Raw genomic sequence first — 24682 nt, forward strand, 5'->3', positions numbered from 1 at the left:
CTCAGGGAAGGTGACCACCTCAACCAGTAGGATTATTAGTTCCCTGCTGGGAACCTTGTGTAAAGACATTGTGTACTATGGCCAAGCCTCTTCCTTCACCTTGAGAAAAGCTTGTAAATCCTATAACATAGTATTGGAAGAAAAGAGGATAGTGGATCATGAAAGACATATGTTCCTTGTTCTGAAAGATTTCTTGGTTTGGGAAAGCCATTATTCCCAAAGAACAACCAGTCTTTAGTTGAGACCCACTCTGCTTCTGACATCAGAGGCTACCTGGGACTCAGCTTTCCAGGTGAACTAGTGAAGAGGGGAGTCCTGAATTTTTGTTGAAACCATTGAGAAAGCCACTTCAAGTCTGCTAAGGGGTTTGGCTTTTTGTACAGCTTTCAGTACAGTTTAGGGGCATTTCTTTCCTCTTCCTAAATGTGGCTTTTCCTGGTCCAATCAACAAGTAATCTGTGCTTTCCTTGTGGGGCTAGGGCTTGTCTGAGTGAGTCAGTATAGTACTGTTGCCTGTTCTTTGTTGACCAAAGGGCTATGGATGCTTCAGGTTGCTCTTTATTTTCAGAATCAAATCAGCTAGAAACACACAACAAAGCAGAGAGCAGGAAGAAGCCCAGCCCCAAATGGAGTGCAGGTGGCATGGGCATTCAAGGCAGCTGGCTTCTTAGGCATAGGTGGTAACATATTGGGGCCCCATGTTCCCGAAGTAGGATCTCTCCCACTCACTCATAAGCTCAAAGTGTACAGGACGATGACAGAAATTGCATGCAGCTGCAGACACATCCTGGAGGGGCAGCCCCACCTCAGTCCAGACTAGCAGCAACTTCTCTGAAAGGAGATAGAAGAAGAGGGAAAGAATTAGTTAGACTTGCTCTACTAAAACCCTTGTTGCTCTGAATGCACCAAGATCTTGACTCCTTCAATCTTTGAGGGAACTTAGGTCCAGAAGTGGATTTATGTGTTTGCTTCAGTGTGACCCATTAATACTATCATTTGTCTGTTGATGCTGAGAAATATGCCTGTGACAGGATTTAAAACCATGCTGTACTAACCTTTACTACTCCCTACATGTAAGCCTAGCAGTGGCTCTCTGCTTAGAACATCCTAACCTGACCAAAGGGACACTAATAGTAATCCTACTGTGGTATCAGTTTTGTGAGGTAAGGTGGGGGGGGTGCATTCCTGAGCTGCATAGGGACCCTGAGGAGGAAATGTGACCCAACTGTAGGAAGTACTTAAGTTGTAGCCCTGGTGTCCATTTTAACCCCCCCCCCCCCCGCCTTTTTTTGCCCATCCCTTGTGGTACGGTCTGGTCTTCTGTTCTTAAACACCATCTGTGCTGATGGTTCCAGCTTTCCTAGAATTCTGCATCGGTTCCCAGACTTGTATATCCAGTAGCATTTCTGCATCTCTATTTGGCTACCTAGTAGCTATCTAACATCTAACAACATGGGCCCAACTGAACTGTTCATATCTCTGTCCTTCACAAGCCCGTTCTGCTCACTTTTTGTGCCACTTTATACCATCCGTCTACACCCATCTTGTTCCCCAAATAGAAGAGGGCTATTTCTGTCTTTGGGTATTGACCTTAGCCTGTTCTCTGGGATGTCTGTTAGTTATTTACCCAGATAATCACAAATAGTACCATGTAGAAGCCATGAATGCCATACTAAGGAGCTTCAACTTTGTTCTGTAATCCAGGGGTTTCTACAAATTTGGGGCTAAACATCCTTATTGGTATAAATGGTTTAGCAGGTACCCCCAACCTTTACTTATTTGTATATTATGTATATTTGTTGTGGTCGTCTTGCATGTTAAGATATTTTCTCAGCCTATGGATCATCTTGGGCACCTTACCTTAGAGTCACTGATCCAGGGGCTTAGAAAACAGAACACCTGGCAATGGAGTGGTATTGTTGGGTTTTAGAAAAATCCCAAAGAGAAGCAAGGAAAAGAGGGGGGAAATATGTTGATATATTTTCAAGAAACAACACCAGAGGAGAGAAACTAGGTTTGAAAGAAGTTAAAGAGAAGATGTGCAGGATTCAGGATGAGTTGACTATGGGATTGAGTAGCTACATCTGCAAAAGGGAGCACGTGGAGCCCTAAGCACTGAGAGCTCCAGGACTAATCCCAGAGCTAGAGAAGAGACTGAGCCATAGAAGCCCAGTAGCTATGACCTAGTGCCTATGTGACCGTGGACCTGTAACTTTTTATACTTCAGTTTGTACTTAATACACAATGAAAATTATAAAAGCATCTCTATCTTATGTCTTAAGTGGGTTAATACATTTAAAACAACGCTTGGCACATGGTTAGTAATGGATATTAGGCAGCTTTATTTGATTTTTTAGATGAACAAATGGATTATCAACACTTAATTATCTTCTTTAAAAAATGCTGCCTCTGCTCTAGACAGAATGACTTGTCGATAACATGCCCTCGGCTTTCCTATCTACTTAATTCTTTTATTCTAGAGTCTTGGTGTTATATTCACCTGTAGTTCAAGGTGAACCACAAAGGCTTGCTCACCTGTAAATCCTTTCTAGTTTTTGCTTGCACTCCATAGCCACTCAGCTCATCATATTAGAATAGCTGTGTCTATCTCCTCTGCCATTGATTGTCTATGGATATTTCATCAAGGAGACTTAGAATGAGCAACTGCTATGTGCCAGGTCTTAGGTCAAAAAATAGACCCTACCAACATACATACAAGTCACAGTATATGGAACCAACAGGCTATATTTAGGAATATATATGTATTTTTGAAGGGGACTGAGGAGGGGAACTTGGGAGGGTGTGCAGGGAGAAAATAGAAGGGAGAAACGTTGTGATTAAATTACAATCTCAAAAATACACCCAAAAGAAATACAATAAATATTGGGTGAATACACCAAATTGTGATATTTCAGGGTAAAACTCAAACTACTCAGCTCGACGCTACCAGTCTCTAAACCTAGATCTTGTTTATGTTGTCTTTGTAGCTCTAGATTGACCCACCACTATCCTGCTCTCCTTCATTCCCGCAGTTCCTGTTCTTAGTGGTTGCTTTTGAGACTTGGCCTCCCTAGTCCGCACGCTGGCTGGCCTTAAACTAGCTGTGGCCTTGAACCCCTGATCACTCTGCTTCTAACTCCAAAGTGCTGGGGTTTGTGCAGGCAAGCTCAGCTGTTACTGCTCTTCACATGTAGTGCCTCTGCCACTTCCTCCTTGCCTTTCTTTGTGTTCTTTCCTCCTCTGGGAATACCTCTTATCAACCCTCTTCTCTTGGTCCAAACCCACTCACCTAGTAAGGTTCAGCTTGGAAGTCCCTCCCCCTAGGAAGGCTATCTTGAATCCTGAAGGTTAGTTTAGTACCCTCCTCTGTGCTCCCACAACTTCTCCAGGTACTGTCTTTCTTAATCTTTGATCTCACCTGATAGCATTGTTTGTATCCACTATTGTTTGCTGTTTCCCTTTCATTTGTGACCTTGGTGCAGAGCCTGGTACACAATGAATGCTTCTAGAAACGTTTTCCAAATCAAGTGGAATCTAGCCTCTCAAGCTTCTTTGAATCCTGAGACTTAAGGGATAGGAAAGTATAGACACCCATGCTGAGAACTTACCCACAAAGTTTTCCATCATCTGCGGGCTGTGGTGGGGGGAGGGTGCCAAGCGCAGCAGCTCCTCGCCCCGCGGCACAGTTGGGTAGTTGATGGCCTGCACATAGATGCTGTGCTTGGAGAGCAGGAGGTCACAGATCTTGCTGTTGAGTGCTGCATCGCCCACCTAGGCTCAAAATAATGGCCTTTCAGTACCTCTCACCCTGAGCCACCATGGCACACTAGCTCTGTGAAGGAGGGGGAGGGACCCAGATCAAGGAACAACCACTGAATTTGGGGTCAGATTGTTTTTCATAAAGGGCTGAGGCAGTGATGCCTCTGGAATCTATCAAGGGGAGCCCAGAGCCAGCAATGCAATTTGAAGGAGGGATGGAGCTGGTGTCTTGTGTTGATACTATTTGTACAACAAGCACATTGGTGAAATTGGAGTCAGAAAGCCAGGGTACCTCTGAGCTGCTGTTACTAGGTTAATTTAAAAATTGCAGTTAAAGGGAGTGACTCCAGTTGGCCCTCTGTATATCTGTGTTCTTCGTTCAAGTATTTACCCAGCCTCAGATTTGAAAAAAGAATGTCTTTCTCTCCTTGTTGATGTTTCCCAAATAATACAGTTTAATGGCTAAGTAGTTTTTGTTTGAATTTGGTATTACTGGTGATCTAGCAATTAAATGTATTGTGGAAGACTGAATAGATTCTATGGAAATGTAACACTGTTTTGTACAAACTGATGAGAGTATTTCTGGATTTTGATACGGGCTGTGGGAGGTCCTTCATGGATACTGAGAGGTTGCTGTTCTCTGCTTCTCATCCCCAAAATTGTCACAAGAAGTGTCCTTCTTAGACCCTGATTTAACTGACTTACATAAATAGATGTCATTTAAGAAAGGAACAGTGGTTGATTTTAGAAGTAAGAAACATTTAAACACAGCTGGCAATACAAAGTACCAGCTAGTTCTGTGGCTGGTTTTTGGGTTTTGGTTTTTTACCTCAAACCGGAACAAATTGGTAGCCTTTGCTTCAACATTTTCTAGTCTGTGTTTCCCTATCTTGAGTGTAAGTATAACCCACTAAACTGATTCCATGACCCACTAATAGTTTTTAATAAACAATTTGAAAAACACTAAATTATAAGCTTATGATTTTGAGGATCAGAGCAGTTTAGTAATAGCAAGGCAATGATTGATGAAAAAAGACAGGTTAATCTATAATAGCTAACTTTTCAAAACAGAGACCAAAGGTTTAAGTCTCTGGTGTGTGTGGCAGGGGGGTCATAAGAAAGCAAAGTGTTGATTGAAGGGGCAAAGTGGTTTACTGGAAATAGGAAGGCTTCAGGAAACAGGAGGTGGGGAAGGCAGGGGGAATGATGGAATTCTCACCCTGATGGGGATGATGTGACTGGGACAGGGGATAACAGGAAACCCCCTGTCCATTAGTAGCTGGCGCATATGCTTGACGTTGCGCTGGTGTGCCCGCCTCAGGGCTTGCCCCTCCTCTCCCTTGAGTAGACGCACAGATTCTAGAGCCCCGGCGAGCACCATGGGAGGCAGGGAAGTGGTGAAGATGAAGCCTGCAGCATAGGAGCGCACCATGTCCACCAAGTCCCGAGTGCTGGCGATATAGCCACCAACGCAGCCAAAGGCCTTGCCTGCAAATGAGCAACAGAAGTTATGCACAGACCTGATGAGCAGTCCACAGAGGGGCAGAATAATGCCCCTGGTAACACAGGCAGGTAGACCAGAAGCTGGGCCTCCAGACTCCCTTCCCAGTGCTCTGCACATTTCTCCTGTGCATGGCAGAGTTGATAGTTCTGTGGTTCTGAGATAGGACTGCCACATACTGCCATATGCAGTGACTAGATAGGAAGGAACAGGGTGGGGACCTTTAGTTGGTTAGAGCCTGAAAAATAACTAAGATGAGACTTGGGGCTGGTGTTGGGAGGGAAGGACTTTTCTTCTTATTCTAGTTGGATCCAGCTGTCTGGTCCAGCTCAGGAGCCTTTTAGAAAATCTTTTCTAGACTTTCTCCGTGACTATGCAATGGGATGGGGAAGAGATGACTTGGTAGGGCAAAGCCTGAGGTTATAAATTCTTTCCCAGCCACTCCTGTGGCTGTACACAGGAAGGAGAAATGGATCTGGAGGGGCATTTCTCTGGGTCACATGTAAGGGAGCCCCGAAGTGTTTGCTCCCTGCTGGCTAGTTTTATGTCAACATGACACAAGCAAGAGTCATCTGAGAAGAGGGCCCTCAACTGGGAAAATGCCTCCGTAAGACTGGGCTTGTAGGCAAGTCTGTAGGGCTTTTTCTTAATTAGTGATTCATGGATGATCCTGTCCATTGTGGGTGAAACCATCCCTGGGCTGGTGGGCCTGGGTTCTATACGAATATAGGCTGAGCAAGCCATGAGGAGCAAACCAATAAGCAGCACTCCTCCGTAGCCCCTGCATGAGCTCTTGCCTCCAGGTTTTCACCTGGTTTGAGTTCCTGCCTTGACTCCCCTCTTCCTGCCTTGACTTCTCTCAATGGGCTGTGATTCAGAATTTGTAAGCCAAATAAGTACTTTTCTCTCCCAAGTTGCTTTTGGTCTTGCTATTTCATCGCAGCAATAGTAACCCTAAGACACTCACCAAGAGTTCCAGAGATGATGTCAAGCTTGTGCATAATTCCATCACGCTCCCCAATCCCTGCACCCCGGGTTCCGTACAGTCCTACAGCATGGACTTCATCCACGAAGGTCAGGGCCCCATACTGGTGGGCCACATCACACAATTCTTCCAGAGGACAGATTGCACCTGAGAAAAGCCCAGGGAAAAGAGTAGGAAATCATAACCCTTCCTCAGCTCCATTTCCTAGATGGAATTTTCTTCTCATTTAAGTTTACTTTGACTTAGAAAAAAACGTGTTGTAGCCGAGGAGGACGGTGTCTGCCCTCATTTGGGAGTATGCCAAGTATCAACCACTTGAACCCCAGCCATACCCCAGTCCTTCGTGTTTGTGTTCTGCCCCACCCCATGTATTTATCCATTCTGTCATCATTTTTACTTCATTTTAACAATGTTGTTTCTATCATTTTTAACCTCTCTGCTGCCCCCACCCCTCCTGGGATTATCCATTGCTGTATAGAGGTGGCAGTGGCCTGTATTCTACCTGTGTTTAACTTGACAAAAGTCCATGTCTGCTCTAATTGACTGCAGTCCTCACCGCAGAGCCACTCACCCCCTTGGTCAGCTACAGTTGATAACCCTTCAGCATTTTTCTCCCCTGGCCCTCTTTGTTTCTGTCTTTGTTGGTTTCTGTCACTATCTTCTTTTTTTCCTGTTCATTTTGGTTTCTGTTTTTCTGTCTCTGCCTTTCTTCTCTCCTACCTCTGCTCCTCACTTTCTCATCTCCTTACTTCCTCATCTTTTCCTCAGTGTGTTCCTTTCTACTTCAGGTTTTCTCTGGACCCTCGTATTTCATTCCAAGTGTCTTTAGGTTTCTGCTTCATTGAGTTTCTTGTGTCTCTGTGAGTGTAGTTTTTCTCTGAGGAACCTCTCCTTCCAGTTCTGTCACAATGTACCAAATCAGAAGCTATCTCAAGTCTCTTCCATTCCCCCCTACCTATTTACTGTTTCCATGCTATTTTAGATGTCATCTAAAGAGACTTTGTGGCCATTCTTAATATTCTAAGACCATACTTTTGCTTCCTGGAAATTGCTGAGGTAAAGGAAGTTGGAATACAGAAGAAACTTTTTCAGATGGAAGCAGGGGCCCTGGACCAGGATTAAAAAGTATAATGGGGGGAAAATGTACCAAAGCATAAGGGCCAACCAACAATAGGAGATGGAACTTGAGACAAGGCACTTCGATGATTCTTGTATCATTTCAGAAGCAGAAACCCACATCTAGAATTGACAGGATAGGCAGGTTCCACCAAAAAACAAGGAGCAGTTCATTTGTAAGTATTAAGTAGTGTGATTGCAGCCCATCAGAAAAATGCAAATCAAAACAAATCCGAGATTCCGTCTTACACCTAAAAGAATGGCCAAGATCAAAAACCCTGATGACAACTTATGCTGGAAAGAATTGGGGTAAAGGGAACACTTCTGCATTGCTTGTGGGAGTGCAAACTGGTACAGCCCCTTTGGATATCAGTAAGGTGGTTTCTCAGAAAATTAGGAAACAACCTACCTCAAGACCCAGTAACACCACTTTGGGGTATATATATCCAAAGGATGCTCAATCATACCACAAGGACATGTGCTCAACTATGTTCTTAGCAGCTTTGTTTGTCATAGCCAGAAACTGAAAACAACCAAAATGCCCCTTGACTGAAGAATGGGTAAGGAAAATGTGGTATATTTACACAGTGGAGTACTACACAGCAGAAAAAAATAATGACATCTTAATTTGCAGGCAAATGGATGGATCTAGAAAACATCATATTGAGTGAGGTAACCCAGACCCAGAAAGACAAATATTATATGTACTCACTCATAAGTGACTTTTAGACATAAAGCAAAGAAATCCAGCCTATAATACACAATCCCAGAGAACCTAGACAACAATGAGGACTCTAAAAGAGACATACATGGATCTAATCTACATGGGAAGTAGAAAAAGACAAGATCTCCTGAGTAAATTGGGGGCCATGGGAGAGGGTAGAAGGGGAGGGGAGCAGAGAAAAATGTATAGCTCAATAAAGAAAAACCTTGCACTAGGAGCTGATGAAATGGCTGAGCAAGTGACAATGCCTGCTGCACAGCCTGGTGACCTGATAGATTTGCAGAACCAAGATGGAAGGAGTGAACCAACTTCACAGAGCTGCCCTCTGACCTCCACATGTGTGCTGTGTCATGGGCACCCACGTAAACTTCATATACAATAGTAATAAATACATATTTTTAAAACTTGCTCAAGCTAATAGTTATGCTAGTATTCGAACGTGGACTGTTTGTGAGTGATGTTTATAGTGCTGTGGTTATAGAAATCAGGAAATAGTGAGGATTCTCTCATTTTATTTGAAAAAGTGGCACCTTGACATGAAATGAGGACCTCTACCTTAAATAAATCCGGAAACAGATACCTAAAACACATGACTTCTGGTGCACAGAACCAGCAATAGACAGCTCTCATTTCAGTTACCGTAAGAGAAGAAGTGAGAAGCTGGGTGATGGTGGTGCACGCCTTTAATCTCGCACTTGGGAGGCAGTGGCAGGCAAATCTCTGTGAGTTCAAGGCCAGCCTGAACTACAAGAGCTAGTTCCAGGACAGGCTCCAAAGCTACAGAGAAACCTTGTCTCAAAAATAAAAAGGAAGGAAAGAAGGAAGGAAGGAAGGAAGGAAGGAAGGAAGGAAGGAAGGAAGGAAGGAAGGAAGGAAGGAAGGAAGAGAATAAAGTCATTTATTTCTGTTAAAGTGTAGTAAATGGAATGACTGCCATTCCCTGTAATTCTACAACCAGACATTTTACCCCGGAGAATATTGGGGCTCAGAGAGTTTCAGAATTCCCCAAGTTCATGCAGATAATATGTGTCAAAGATTGAATTTTAATCCAAATCTGTCTGACTTGAAAACCTATTTTGACTCCAGTGTTTCCTAGAGGACCATGGAATCCTCAGCAAGAGTTTATAAAATTTGCCACTGCAGAGGACAGACACTGCCATGACTGACTTGCATATCATTCCTTATGGGAAGATTGTCGTGCAGGGAAATAAGAGTTATGTAGCCTAGTAAGAAAGTAATCATTTACCGTCAAATTGATGGAGCACTAAGACAAACTTTGATGTTCTGTGTGGACTTTGTTTCTTTGTATATTAGAATGTAATAGCTTGTACTCTTCTTCTTCCCACAAGAAAAGTAATATAGCTCATAGGAACTCACAGAGACTGAACCAACAACCAGGGAGCCTGCATGGGACTGAGCTAGGAACTCTGTATATGTGTGACAGCTGTATATTTTGGTCCTCTTGTGGGACTCCTAACAGTGGGAGCACGGGCAGTCTCTAATGCTTTGGCTGGCTTTTGGGAACCTGCTTCTCATACTGGGTTGCCTTGCCCAGCCTTAATACAAGGTGGTGGTGGGGTGTTTAGTTCTACAGCAACTTGATATGACATGCTTTGTTTCTTTCCATGGGAGGCCTGCCGCTTTCTGAACAGAAACAGAGGAGTGGATTGGGGGGTGCAGAGAGGATAAGAGGAGGGAATAGGAAGAGTGGAAGGGAGAAAGCTGCAGTTGGGATATAAAATAAATAAATACATTTAATTAATAAAAAAGAATGTAATAGCTCCCTCTCCTTTTGCATTTCCTACCTGTATGACCTGTGACTCCTCTTGTTCATGTCTCAGTTTCCTCATGTAATAGTAATGATAATAATAGAACCTACTTCATAAAATCATCATGAGGATTTAGTGAATTAATACATGTAAACTATGAATAACTGAATAGCATACTAAACATCATATAAATGTTAGTTGTTATTATCATCATGTCTTTGTGAGATATTAGTACTAGTAAACATGCACCCATACACATACATACATACCATCCATGGAATGGACAGTCTCAAAGGCCACGATTTTGGGTGTCTTGGGATTGGACTTCTCAAGAAGTTTCTTCAGGTGGTCTGGGTCATTGTGCCTGAAGACAAACTTGGCTACACCACTGTTGCGAATACCTTGGATCATGGAAGCATGATTGCCTGCATCTGAGTAGATCTCACACCCTGAGGAAGCAGATGTGTAATTGTTAAGCTTCTGTCTCATTCCCCCACTTCTACACTCCAGGTATGGCCTGGCAGGAGAAGAAAGACATGGACGCCTAGCCGTGGCCTCTGACTGTCTTGAGGGGAAAGAAAATTCAGCTTCCCAGTAACTTTGAGTTTCATAATGACAGAGTTTAGTTCATTCTTCTTGACACTTGGAAAATCAAAGCTTGGAAACAGAGATTAACAGAGGATGCTTGTAGTCTCAGACCTTGCTACTAGACTCTCCCTGATCTAGTTGAGACTTCCCCTTTTCCAGGTAGCTCCATCTGTTCATAATTACAGGGACAGATGCGTATCAGGTTTCACTGTGGGAATCGTATGAACATGAACAGTTCACAGCAAAAAGAGCAAACAGTGATCACTTTACTGTACAGGGCACACGCTAAGCACCACAAAAGGGTTTTTTCTACGACATGAATGCAGAGATTCTTACTGGGCTATACTGGGAGGCTAGGGAGGGGTGAAATGTGGGAAAGGGATCTGTCTGTTCCATAGAACCCTCAATTTTCACAGACATCAAAGAACTCTGGTCTTTAATAAAATAAGGGATAACTTCTATTTGAGAAAAATAAATCATGGTTTCTTCCAGGGCTTGACCTGCTTAGCTGGAAGTTTCTTGAGAGCAAAGTCCAAATCTTTTTATCCTTATATTCCTTGTTCCCAGTATAAGATACATATAAAGCAATGGAAATATTTTTAATGAGTGAATGCATAAACAAATGACTAATTTATAACTTGAAATTTATCAAGTGGGAGAGTATGAGAGGAATGTCAAAAGATGACATCTTAGGATTTGGTTTAGTTAGAAGCTATGATGTGGAGTTTACATTTGATCCTAGGGGCCAGTGGGATCCATTAAAGAATTTTAAACAGGGAAAGGAGAAAGATAGATTTACATAAGGAAACATTGTTCTGAATGTAGGAAGAATAGACTGTAGAAGGGGAAAGAACAAACCAAGAAAATAATGTTGGTTAGACAAGTATGGTGGTAGTAGAGAAATGAAAAGGTGCCGAATTATATTGTTTGAGGAGGAGTAAAGAATTGATCCCCCCAAGATGGTGACTTTATTTAGGGGTTCGGGATGACCTTAGAAGAAGTGTTCACAAAGTAGTGGTGACTTCTGAAGTGTACAGTGAAGTAGCATACAGCAAGTCCAAACACTTCTCATGCATTGTGCGTCTTACGGGCAGGAGAGAGACCGACTGGTAGCTAGAGAGTGATGCAAAGCTTGAGGCATATTGAAAGAGAGTGAGAGGCTGAAGATGTGGAGGGATCGAGGGACAGATGGATGGAGGCGGCTTGGGAAAGGGGACACACGCATGTGCATGTGCAGTGGGGTGGAGGGAGAAGTTACTGGATAAATAGTGGGCAATGGCCAGCGCACCAGTGGAAAAGACTAGTCAACAAGAAAAAGGGGCATGAATGAGAGGAAAAGTGGAGGTGCATGTAAGTTGGCAGGTGCTGATGCTGTCTGGTGTTTTCTACTTTCAGTGTAGCAGGAGGTAAAGATGTCTGCTGAAGGGAGAGAAGAGAAGGGGATCCGGCACAATTGTCACAGACACTTGAAAAGCTCTGAGGAGAGGTTAAGGAATGTGACATTTTAGTGGGGCCTCTCTAAGGACTCATATGAGCCCAGGATTGGCATGGATGTGGAACATCGTGTCCATCTGAGATTCAGACTGATAGAAGGCATGTGAGGGAAAGCGTGGACTAGAGCGTGGAAAGGGAGAAGATGGCTTCTAGCACATACTTGAAGGAATGCCTTTAGGCAAAAGGGAAGAAATATACTTCACAATAAAGGGAAACAATGAAGAAATGTTGGTGAACAGATAGGTTTATAGTTGTATGTCAATAAGTAAGAAAACCTATCTGGTGGTTTCTGCATTATTTTTGTAAGACCTGGGTTATATATTAAGAGTGAAGGGTGGAGGTACAGGTTTTGCAGAAACATTTTAAAAGCTCTGTGGAGACAAGAGACTATGTGTATTAGAGATGGTAAATTTATGGTGTTACTGTCTGTGATGTCAGGCGCATCCCATGACGCTGGCCCTCAATCTAGGTGTGGTAGGAGTGAAAGCAGAGGAATGTAATCATCCACTCCTAAGTATGTGTGGCAGGTGAGAGTGAAGAGCAGAAGAAGCAAGTGAGCCCGAAATAGAGGGGGCAGCAAGTGAGACCAGATGCTCTAGTGCTGGACACCAGCCTCGAACAAATCTCAGGCCTGCACTCACCTGGCAGAAGCTTGGCCAGTGTAAAGAGAGTAGAATCATTGGCCACAAAACAGGAGGAGAAGAGCAGGGCTGAGTCCTTCCGGTGCAGCTCAGCCAACTCCTGTTCAAGTTCTACATGGAACTTGCTGGTACCTGAGATATTGCGAGTACCACCAGCTCCAGCTCCATGATTTTTCAGGGTCTCCCTGACCCCAAGGAAACAGAAGATAAACAAAAACAAACCTTGTTAGGCACTGAGCAAATACGAAACCCTTCTTTAATGTGGTCAGTGTTAACTTAAGTAGTCCTGTGTAAATGGTGTCCTTTGTGAGGAAATAAACCAGTGGGTCTCAACCTTCCTAATGCCGAGACCCTTTAATACAGTTCCTCATGTTGTGGTGATCCCCAAACATAAAATTATTTTTGTTGCTACATCATAACTGTAATTTTGCTACTGTTATAAATTGCAATGTAAATATCTGGCATGTAGGATGGTCATAGGCAAACCCTGTGGAAGGGTTGTTCAGGCCAAAAACGAGTCACGACCCGCAGGTTGAGAACTGCTGAAGTGGGGGAAAGAACGGGAAAGGTAGAGATGGAGGTAGAACTAGATACAGCTTGAGTGGTTTGGAAAAGCTAAAGGAAGTTCTCCCCCCCTCTCTCCCCCCCCACCCCATTCTAGATCATAGACTCAGGGAGCCTTTCTTAGTTTCCATTATCATCCTGCACACCAGACAAACAGTAGTTTAGCGAGTGTGTGTTGACTGACTGAGTTTGTATCTGAGGCATAGATAGATGTACTGGGAAGACCTTGTACAAAAGAGATGCTGCTAGAACCAAGGTGTCCACTGCTCACATGGCTCCAGATCTTTAGATGTGCCCCCACAGCTCATAGTGCACACTCTGCTACTCACTGTATGGCCTGCAAGACACGAGGGTGCCTGCTGATGCCCAAATAGTCGTTACTACACCAGACAGAAACATCCTGTGAGGCCATAGATGCCTCAGAGAAGTGTTGGGCAAAGGGGTAGGCATCAGCCCAGCGATTCACAGTCTTAAACACACGATAGGTGTGGTCCTGTTTCTTCTCCATGATCTTGTCTCTGAAAAATTGGTCATAACCAAAGACCTGGCTTCCTGCAGGAGTAGAAATAGAGAAAGGAATAATTCAACTCAACTCTCTTCCTGACTAGTCTTTATTTTACTCTTGATTTTGAGCTTTCTAATTCTCTTCCCATGTATTCATTTATTTTTTCAACAGATGTCTTACTGGTTCTTTAACTCTTTTTTTCTTCTGTTGTTTAATATGATATTAATGCCTGTTGTTTAATATGATATTAATGCCTGTTGCTTAATATGATATTAATGCCTGTGTATGTGCACATGGTCAGGTGTGTTTATGTCAGGGTGCATTGTGGAATTCAGAGAACAGCCGCAGGCATCAGTCTCTCTTCCTCCTTTGTTTGAGAGAGGGTCTCTTGTTCACTGTGGCATGCAGCAGACTAGCTGACCCTTCCATTTCTGAGGATTTTCCTATCTCTGCCTTCTACCTCTCAGTAGGGGCATGCTGAGATTATCTGCATTTGCTTGCCCGTGGGCTCTGGGTACTCAAACTCAGGTTGTTGTGCTTGCACAGCAAGCATTTTACCCATGGAGCTACCTCCCCAGCCCTGGCTCACATTAACCCTCTATTTCACTCAGCCATCCCTTTGCTAACTCACAGATTTAGTCAGGCTTCCCATTCAGCATGGCCTCACCTTTCTTTCCAGAGTTAGTGTGGAAGAGGCCTTACAGGAGTTACTGCTTCAGTCTCAGAGAAAGGAATATTGCTAGGTCCGGTTTCTACTCATGTCTCTTCTCACCTGATAGCTATGTGACTCTGAGCCAGCAAAGAATCCTCTTTACTGCAAAAATTAAACACCAGAGAACTCCCTCGAATCTTCCAATTGGTAAATGGGCTGATGAACTGAATGAAAAATGAACTGGATGAAAAATTCAAATGGACACTAAATACTTCACATCCTTAGCCACCAGGGAAATGCAGATTTAAGCTGAGTTTCAATTCCATCTCACTTCAGTCATAATGGCTATTGTCAGGAAAACAAATGATAACAAATTTTGGCAAGTAGGCGAGCAAAGAGGAGCTCTTATACACCAAGGGTCGGAACCTAAGCTGGTTCAGCAACTATGGAAATCAGTATGGAAGTTCCTTGGAAAAATAACAGGGATTAGAGTGATGATTCAGCCACTCATGCTGCGTCAAGCATTCAGCAACCACATCAAGTGGCTCACAACTTCCTTTAACTTCAGCTCCAGGGGATCTGGCATATCTGGCTTCCAAGGGCATTATCACACATGTGCATGCAGAAGCAAATGCATGCATGCATGATTTTAAAATGATAAAAATAAAACTTCAAAAGAATCAATTAAAAATAGGACTACTGTATGACGTATTACTCCTAAGCATATACCCAAATGACTCTAAGTCAGCATACTATAAAGATACTTGTACTCCCATGTTTATAACTACACTATGCACAGTTGCTAGCAAACAGAGCCAGCCATCAACAAATGACTGGATAATGAAGATGTGATACATATAAAACAATGTAATTTTGTGCAGCTGTAAAAAATGGAGTCATGTTGGAAAATGGATATAGCTGAAAATCATTATGTTAATAAAAGCCAGACAGAATGGCAAATGTTCCATATGTGCTTTCATATATATGTGGGACCTGAATTTAAAATTGTGTATATAGTGTATACGTTTGTACATGTGTATTTGTAGGTCAAAAATTAGAAAGGGAACCGTAGGTGGTGGAAAAGATCTTCAGGGAAGTGGGAAGTAGAGAAGGCAATAGAGTACATGTAACAGGAAAGCAAAAAGAAAGGGCTGACTAGTGAAGAAGGGGGATCAGGTGAGGGAGGAACACATGAGAATAAAATACAATAACATGTATATGATAATGCCACGTGAAACTCATTGCTTGGTATGCCAGCCAAAACAACTCAACTTTAAAAAATCTTTGTAAAAAATCATCTTTTTTTGTTTTTATGTCCTCATATGTAGAATGGAGCTTAGAATTCTTTCCTTGCTTAGTTGTGAGAATCCAATGACAACACTAATATTTGGTATGTGGTAATAATACTGAACTCAGAGGTCTACTAATAATAGTGGTTGTAATTAAAAATAGCTAGTGTTTTATTATATTATCATAGCCAGCATTAATGGATGCCTAATACATGTAGAACCTACTTCCAGGAACTGTAAAGATGCTAACTCATTGATTTCTCACATCAACACTATATGGAAAGTTCTATTAGTATCTGTATTTTTGTTTGAAAGAACTAAGGCATAAAAAGATCAGCTAACTTGACCAAGGTCATATAGCAATTAAATGCCCAGCAAGTAAGTGTACACATTGGTTCAAGTAATGAAAAAGTTAAAACCATGAATTTTCTTTGGGTATATTCATATGGCTGTAAAACTAGCATGCAGTCTTAAGTGGAGGAATACAAAAGCATTAGCAACAACCTTAATTACAGGTTCTTATTTAAATGAATAATGTCGTGTCCACACTATGGAACACAATTCAGCCATTAATGATCCTTATGCAGCTCTGTGTTGATGGCCATGAAGTAAGTAATAATTGATATGAGGTCGTATTCTTAAGTGAACAAAGCAGCACAGTAAACTCTGGAGGTAATAGGGTCATAGTTCTGAAAAACCATGAGTATGATTAAGAGACTGGATGGGAAATTCTCTCTGTCTCTGTCTCTGTCTATCTTGTGTATGTGTAGCCATAGGAAGGTGTGTCTGGGCGAAAACACAACAAAAAGTTAATGGTGGATGGTAATTTACTCTTTATTTCTCTGTATCTCTTAGAACTAATTCCTTATTCATATACTAGAAAAATGAATCAATTCCACTGTGAAAAATGGATATAAGAGGCAGGGAATCTGTGCAGGGTAAGAAACTTTGAGGGAAATATGGAAAAATAATGGAGGTAAGCTTAATTTTTAATGAGACCTCATAAAAAGCTAGGAATACTACATTGCTATAAGTGTAATTTATTTTTCCTTATAAATTATTGAGGTAAGTGTTTGAATGACGTGACTTAGTTACAAAAGCCACAGATCCAGCAAGACCAGCACTAATGCATAATTTTAAAATCTTTTTGGTTTAAAAAAATAATTCCATTTTCTTTTTTATCCTGTGTCATGCACCCTTTCAGTACCTACTTCGCTCTTCCCACGCCCCTTCTTCCCATCTTGACAAACTCACCAGTCATATTGTTGTGAATCAGGTGTGTAATCGCCCCTTCAATCTGCTCTGGGTCCTGGAAACTAGGGAATGGTTGACTTGGGATGCTTGAATCCGAGGAGCTCAGCAGGTCTACGAGGGAATACGGAATTCATTGGCATGAAGAGAGGAAAAGAGATAGTATCTGTTGTCCTCTTTAGGTTCAGTGTAATGCATAGCAATTCAAGTTTAGAAAGTAGAGACGCCTCCTGGGGAATGCTTCTGCAAAGTAAGCTTCCACTCATTTTCCCAAGTAGCAGCTCCAAGAATGTCTGGAAGCCTTCCTTAAGGGGATTCACTTCCCACTGAGAGTTGCCCTTGCATAAGGTAACCAGGAAATGCACCCTAGGCCCTGCACTTGAGAGATGGGTGTGTTTTAGTCTTCTTTTTTGAACATCATTAAATTTCAGTCTCTAACTATTTTGTTCTTAGTAATAACTCAAAGTGACCTGTGAAAGATGCCAATAGGATGGCCAGGTGTGAATTGTCTTGAGTGCTCTGTCTAGGTTGTCCTTGAACTCTCTACCCTTATAAAAGAATAATTTGTTGAAAACAAAAACTTTATTTGAATTTGTTTTAATAAAATTGATAATTCTAAATACTTTTCCGGGAATAAAGGCTAATTAATTCACACTATGTCATGTGAAAACTAAAGGATGTATCTATTCTCTACCCCTTTTCCTTCATACAAACCCAGACTCTCATAATATGGTCTTGCTAAACTTGGGATCCCAGTTCTTTGAAATCCATTTAGCTGCCTGGGAGAGAGGAGGGCCCATTTTAGACTGATAGCTAAAAGTTACGGGAGTTTGTACCTGTGTATGTGTTGAGGAAATGCACTTCAGTGCATGGTCTAATCAACTGCCTCATATGACTCCCTGCAAAAGACTCAGACTGTCCATCATGGAATGTATACAGTCTTCCCTTGGATTTGCTTAGCCCAAGAGTATGATAAAGTGGGATCAGTCATTAGGAATAGAGGTTGGATAGGGTGGAGGTTGACTCCAACCTGTCTTGAAAGTCTTGACATCCTCTTGGACTTCTGGGGCTGCCTTCTGCACAATCTTGCTCTTCCCATCTTGGAGTTCTGACATCATGAAAGGACAATGGCTCTTGGCCCAAGATGGAGAGTCTACGCAAAGGTAAGAGAGTAATTGGAGGTTCATTCCTTAGCCATACATTCTACTCAGCAATGATTACTGAGACTTACTGTATCCCAGAACTCTAGCTCAGGCTATGATACAGACGAGAAGTTAAATGAATCTGGTCTTATTGCTGGCAGAGTTTCTAAGCAGGGAGAAGTAGCACACTCTGACAATACTTTGGGAACGGTGGGATGGGAGAAAGGACAGGACAAATGAAATCTAGAAGATCTAAGGGATGGGACTAAGAGTTGGTATTGGCTAGGCTAGTGGTCTAGGCAGGCTTTGCAGGAGCAATAATGCCCAAATTCAGTGTTGAATGAGAAGGAGGAGAGGAGGTAATAGTATAGGGAAGGTCATGTGTCACAAGCAAAGGCAAGGAATCATAGGACAAGAAAATCAATTTGAGCAATTTTAATCTTTTTAGCATGGGTGAAGTGTAGTTTGTATGCAAAGAACATGAAAATAAGACTCAACAGCAGCGGTTCTCAGCCTGTAGATCAGAACCCCTTTGGGTAATGAACGATCTTTACAGGAATGGCATAGCACGTATCCTGTATATTGGATATTTATATTACAATTCATTGGTCCTCTTGTGGAACTCCTAACAGTGGGAACAGGATCTGTCTCTGACTCTTTTACTGGTTTGGGGGACACTTCTCCCCATACTGGGTAACCTTGCCCAACCTTAATACATAGGGAGGTTCTTAGTCTTACTGCAACGTGATATGCCATGTTTTTGTTGATAGTCATGGAAGGCCTGCCCTTTCCTGAACAGAAACAGAGGAAGAGTGGCTTGGGGGATGAAGACAGAGGGTTGTGTGGTGGGAGTGACTGGGAGGAGAAGAAGGAAGGGAAACTGTGGCCTGGATGTAAAATAAATAAATAACAAATAAATTTATTAATAAAAACAGTTTATAACAGCAACAAAATTATAGTTACAAAGTAGCAATAAAAATAATTTTATGATTGGGGGGTTACCACAGCATGAGGAACTATAAAAAAGGGTCACAGAATGAGGAAATTTGAGAACCCCTGCTCTAGAAAGACCCTGGCAGAAGACACAGCCAGAGTCTATTGTTTTAGGTCAATTCCTTTTGTCTTGAACTCTCCAAGCTATTAAGTCATGATATCAGACCTGGAACCTTGTCTTTATGACCCAGACATTCCCTTCTGCCAAGAACCTCTCCTTACCTCCTCCAGCTTTGGTTGCCTTACGGTGGATTTGAGAACAACTTGGTCCATGGGTGGCCAGGATGGGGCAGCGTCCAGTACCAAATAGGAACTGGTAAGTCTTAGCCACTTTACCTAGGAGGCCTCGGGGGCCCCGAGAGAGCACTGGACAGGACTGTAGCAACACAGCGGCTGCCACCATCTTGAGCCCAGAGTCCTGTAGAAATTGTGAAAGAGAGATTTCATCATGAGGCCAAAACCAGTTAAGTCGTGCCTGTGTTTAATTCTTTGCCTTTAGTTTCCCATTCAATGTTTACTGCCTTCCTCAGAGGTCCTCTATTATCCTTCTCAGAAAAGAATCGTGATATTAAATATGAGGGAGAAATGAGAGGCACCAGTAGATAAAGGGACAAGGGAGAGATTTCTAAATAGAGATCAGAAAACCTGGACTCTGACTTACTCTGACACCAGCTGCTTAGTGATTGTGAATAACATCTGACAGTCAACCTTTGATCAACACTTGAGGTCACTGTCTTTCTAAGGCTATTATCCTCATCAGGGCATCATGGTGCACACCTTTAATCCCAGCACTTGGGAGGCAGAGGCAGGTAGATCTCTGTGAGACTGAGGCCAGCCTGCTACAAAGTGAGTTCTAGTACAACCCAGGCTACACAGAGAAACCCTATCTTAAAAACAAAAAAAGCAAAACAAAGACTATTATCCTCCACCAAATGAAAATTTGGCCTGTTACTGCAAACAGACACTGTTCACCAGAGCTTCTGGGGAGTGTTCTGCTTTGTCCTGAGAATGCTCTACCAGTGACAGAGAAAGATATTGAAGCCAGATGTCAACTTTAGGAGATCCAGGAAACAGGAAAGGACAGGCATGCGCCCTATAGGTTGTGTACCACCAGGTTGGTATTTTGATATGTTTGAATTTTCTCCTGACTTTTGGTTAGACATAGATAAAGGAGGTGGTGAAAATAAGACCTAAGAAGGCTGAAAGACATAATCTGTGTGGATCAGAGAAGAAGACAGAGGCCAAGGTAGAGAAAGATAGGAGGAATCAATAGAAAAGACAGAACAAATGACATGTAACTGTTGGTGAGTATTGGCTGAAATTTGGAGTAAGTTAATAACTATGATCTTAAATAGAGAGAGAAGGGAAGAAGGGGACGAATCAAGACAACCTCAGAAAGATAGAGATAAAAAGAAGAAAGAAAACAAAAGTGTGATGGTGGAGGAGGAAGATCAGAAACTGAGAAAGACTTCAAAGCTGGAAAGAAGGGAACAAGGTAGGTAGAGATAAAACAGCCGTGGAGAGGAAGACTGATACTGAAAGACAAGGCAAGAGGATAATGAAAAATACAGAAGATAGGGAGAGATAAAAAGACAAGAGAAAGAGAAACAGGGAATATACCAGTAGGGACAAACAGAGATACATAAGGGAAATTGTGTAGCCTACAGTAATATATAAAGACTGAAAATTAAGCAGTACAGCAAAGAATCCATCAATGGCAGAGTGGGACGCCAAGATGAAAGGGGAGGGTTAGACAATAAAGACTTAGGGGACCATGACCCTATGGGGATGGTGGAAGAGAAACTGCTTGAAAAAGATAAGTGGATTTAAAAATAAATCAAAAGATCAAGAGAGAGTGATAGGGGTAGAAGAGATGGCTCACTGGTTCCAAGTTAGATCCCTAGTGCTCATGTAGTATGACTCACAGTTGCCTGTCACTCCAGCTCCAGGAGATCTGATGTCTCTGGCGTCCATAGGCCTGGTACTCACATATACACACCTCTCCTCAGAACCACACACATACACATAATTTAAAATAGTAAATCTGTATTTAAAAAGGAAACAGGTGAGCATAGGGGAGGAGGAAACATATAAAGAGGTAAGATTGAGAGAATGAAAGACAGAGAGAACAAGAGTGAGAAACAGATTGGAAGAAAAGGGCCAATTGTAGAGCCAGAATCAAAGGGTGGACAAGATAAAGAATAATACAGAAGGGGAGATGTGAGAGAAAGTGGGACGACTGAGGCCCCAGCTCTGCCAAGAAAGCTACTGAGCACAGTCTACAAGCACCCTCAGTGTATAAAGCCTTATTATGGGAGGGACAAAGGAGTAGGAGGAATTCCTGGGCCTATCCTGTTGGTAACCTCTTTCATCTCCCTAATGTTCCAGCGCAATCACACACCTCTTACTTTACAAAGCAATCCAGTCATCTTATTCCATCTTAGAACATCCTCCCTCTCTGTCCCAGGCTGTCCCAGCAGCCTGAGTTAGTTTGTGGGCCTGGGCATATGGGCCCTCTAGCAGCAAGAAGCACACAGCTGATGGGAAGGATTAAATGAAAAAACAGAAACAACAAAAACCATGTGAACCCTTCAGCATAAAAAGTTTGATTTTCTTATTTAAATTCTGTCTTCCTAGCTTCTTTGTTCAATGTTTTTGGGCAAGGCACTTCTCCTTTCTGGTTTTGGCTTTGATGAGTCGTCAACTGTGAGGTAATTATGTCTACATCATTCCATTGATTGGATCCAGTGCCTACCTCATATCTAGAAATAAGAGTCTCCCTTCTGACTGCCTGCCCATGAAGGTTAAAGCACTCAAGGCTGAGCCTGCAGACCAAAGATAAAGCCCCCAGAGTTTATCGCCTCAGGAGTCTGACCACTCCCTAAGATGAGCCCAGGGTGTGGGAGAGAAGAAGAACCCCTTCTTGGAATCACGTCTGAGCATCTGGCCAAGGCTGCCTCTGCCAATCTGTAGTGAGTCAAGATGGATAGCCCAGGTCCTTGCAAGTTCCTATGAACTTCTCTGACATCAACACTGACAACAACAGCAACAACATTGAAGTATGTAGTAAGAAGGAAGGCCCTTGAGACTGGAGGCAAAATATAGGCCTGCCCTGAAATGATGGGGGATTAAGACCTGTTTCCCATGTACAGAAACTGAAAAGGTCAAATATACTCATTATCTCTATGGAGCTATTCTAGTGAGGATCCTGGGGAAAATACAGAGTACTTCTTGACATGGATTGAATTCTTGAGTTACTATTGAGATTCAGTTACCCCTTCTCTTGTCTTTCGTGATCTTCCTGGGCATCATTATGACCCACAACTTTGTTATTTTGGGCTCTTTGTCCACTTCCGAGCACTACTTAATGGGAGAAGGGAATGGCTGAAGTTGAATACAGGCAGCATTTCAAGCAGTTGAGGGTATTAAGAACATAGACTCTTGGCTGGGCATTTTGACATGCAGGAAGCTGGGACAGCAGAATCCTGAAGCCCATGGCAGCTTGAGATGTATATTTCCAAGCCAGTCAAGACTCAGTAGCAGATCTTTTCTCAGTAACAGACCTAAACTCTGGAGCCAAGGAGTCGCACCCTGACTATGTCAAGCCAAGTATGAAAAACTGGAGATGAGATTTTTTTCTCTTACTACAATTTACTGTGTGTGAACTTGGGTTTCCTCTGGCCTTTGCCACCCTTCATATATCTTCTGAACCTTCATTTCCCTACAGACATTGGGTTAGATAGGAAATTTCATAATTTCCCTTCTGGTTCCGATATTCAAACATTAACTGAGCTTTGACTCTTGTAAATGCTCCAAATACAGTGACTTATTCATTTCTCAGGACAATGTTGTGAACCTGAGGCCCCCCAAAGATCGAATGACTCACCCAGGTCAAAGACCTGGTAAGTGAAAAAAAGCAGGGTTTCAACTCAGCCAGTCTGGCTCAAGAGACCCCTAGCTTAGGCACTGTAGATCCATGATCCAAACATTACATATTTTCTTAGCTGGGAGCTTGATGGGCTTGACTCTAGACACCAAGCCACTCTGCTACACTAATACAAGTCCCTTTACTATGCATTTATCTTTTATGGCAAATGCTTTCCTCCAATGTTCTAAAGTAGGATTTGAGGTACTATTGAACATTTATTAATTCATCCCACCATTTAATGATTTTCACACCCCACTGTGTAGAAGAGATTGTCTAAAACAAAATGAAAGAAATTGTGGTGAATTTTCAGGCCAGGTGGCATCATTCCTTAAAGGTTTGTCCTGCATCTCTACAATTCTACAATTTTACGTCCATTTGCATTCCCATAGGCCAGAGAGGCCAGCCACGACTTCATCCCCATGGAGAAGTTAGAAGCCACCCTTGCAGAGTTTCTTTCCCCTGGCTCCCATTACTTGTGGCCTGCTTTTAAGAATCATTTAAGTCTGGAGGAGAGCCTGTTATTTCTTCCAGGAGCTGGAAGCATCAGGCCTTACCGCCTCTCCTAGTTCCGTTTCCTACCGCTGGAAATCAGAAGAGAACAGAAACAGAAGAATTTAGATCCCCAAGCCAAAACTAAGATTTGTGGAAACTGTGGACAGGTGCTCTTGCCACAGGATACATGGCCTGCCTGGGGTCTCAGAGTGAATTAAGATGAGACAACACAAGTCTCTTTCCTTTCTGCACAGTGACAGCGTTTCTTTTCCACCTTCTTCCCTTTATTTCTGCTAATTATTCAGCCTCTTGATCCCTCCCATCTTGCCTTAGCATTCTTAACCACCCTCCACCAAACCCTCCAGTTCTCCTTCCCTAGGTCTGACCCCCCCCCCAAGGCTCTTGCACTCTGCTCTAGGCCAAGTGGACAGAAAAGGGTCAAATGGGGGGGGGGGGGAATTTGGAAGAAATGTTAAGATGCCTTCTAGAGAAACAGAGAAGAAGAGACAAGAGAAACAGAAGGAGACTTAAGATACAGAGTTGAGGAAGGAGGCAGGGAGGGGGAGGGGAGGGGGTACAGACAAAAGTACATTGAGGGAGAAGAGAGAGCATGAATGTCCGGTGAGTGAGATGAGTGATACTGAAAACTAATAAAGGAGAGAGAGGGCAGAGAAAGGAAAGCCCAAAACAGAAGCGACAGTTTCTGTAAAATTCCAGAGTTAGGTCTAGTCAGCCAAAGTCAACATGCAGTGGTGTGGGTGGGAGCCCAGAAAGAAGGCTGGAAGCAGCTCTTACCTGTTGCCCTGCACTGAGGACGAACCAAAGACGGTGAGTGCTGTGGGCCAGAAGGCAGAGTTTACCCCTGTCTCTGGCTCAGCCCCGCCCACCCCGCCTTCTGCCTTGGCCCTAAGGTTTCCTTGGCCTCTGCTAAAGATAAAAAACAGAGTAGCTTCCTTTCACCTACGCACTCCCCCTGTTCTGTCTTTTCCCTTTCTGTTTTCTTCTTCGCCCTCTGGGGTGGTCAAATTTAGTTATTTTATTTTGATATCAGACCATCCATATAGAGCCTTCAGCAGAATCAACCTGAATACCTCGCCCGTAAAGCCCAGAAAGGCTAGTATACGTGCAGAGGGCCCTGAAGTCAGACCTAGAAAACACTTGCTCTTAAAGTTCTAAGTTGTCGGCCTCCATGGGAAGCTGTGTCAATTCAAAAGATGTATCCCTCCAATAAATGTGTGAACATTTGGCACAGTGCCTAGTCGGAGAAATAACAGCTAGTGTTGATTGCC

At 42.9% G+C, this 24682-nt stretch overlaps 1 protein-coding gene across 1 annotated transcript; it reads right to left on the reverse strand.

Annotated features, from left to right (window-relative positions):
• Positions 1-548: 548 nt before the first annotated feature.
• Alas2 (5'-aminolevulinate synthase 2) lies at positions 549-24242 on the reverse strand. The gene is made up of 11 exons (XM_057759638.1): positions 24189-24242; positions 19196-19391; positions 17869-17991; positions 16842-16952; positions 13471-13693; positions 12578-12762; positions 10124-10303; positions 6228-6392; positions 4979-5247; positions 3609-3771; positions 549-831 (listed from the first exon to the last, which is right to left on the reverse strand). The coding sequence occupies exons 2-11, from the start codon at positions 19374-19376 to the stop codon at positions 668-670; spliced, it is 1764 nt and encodes a 587-aa protein (XP_057615621.1). The 5' UTR covers positions 19377-19391; positions 24189-24242; the 3' UTR covers positions 549-667.
• Between the last annotated feature and the right edge of the window lie 440 nt (positions 24243-24682).

This window comes from Chionomys nivalis, chromosome X (assembly GCF_950005125.1).
Source record: "Chionomys nivalis chromosome X, mChiNiv1.1, whole genome shotgun sequence".
Lineage (NCBI taxonomy): Eukaryota > Metazoa > Chordata > Mammalia > Rodentia > Cricetidae > Chionomys > Chionomys nivalis.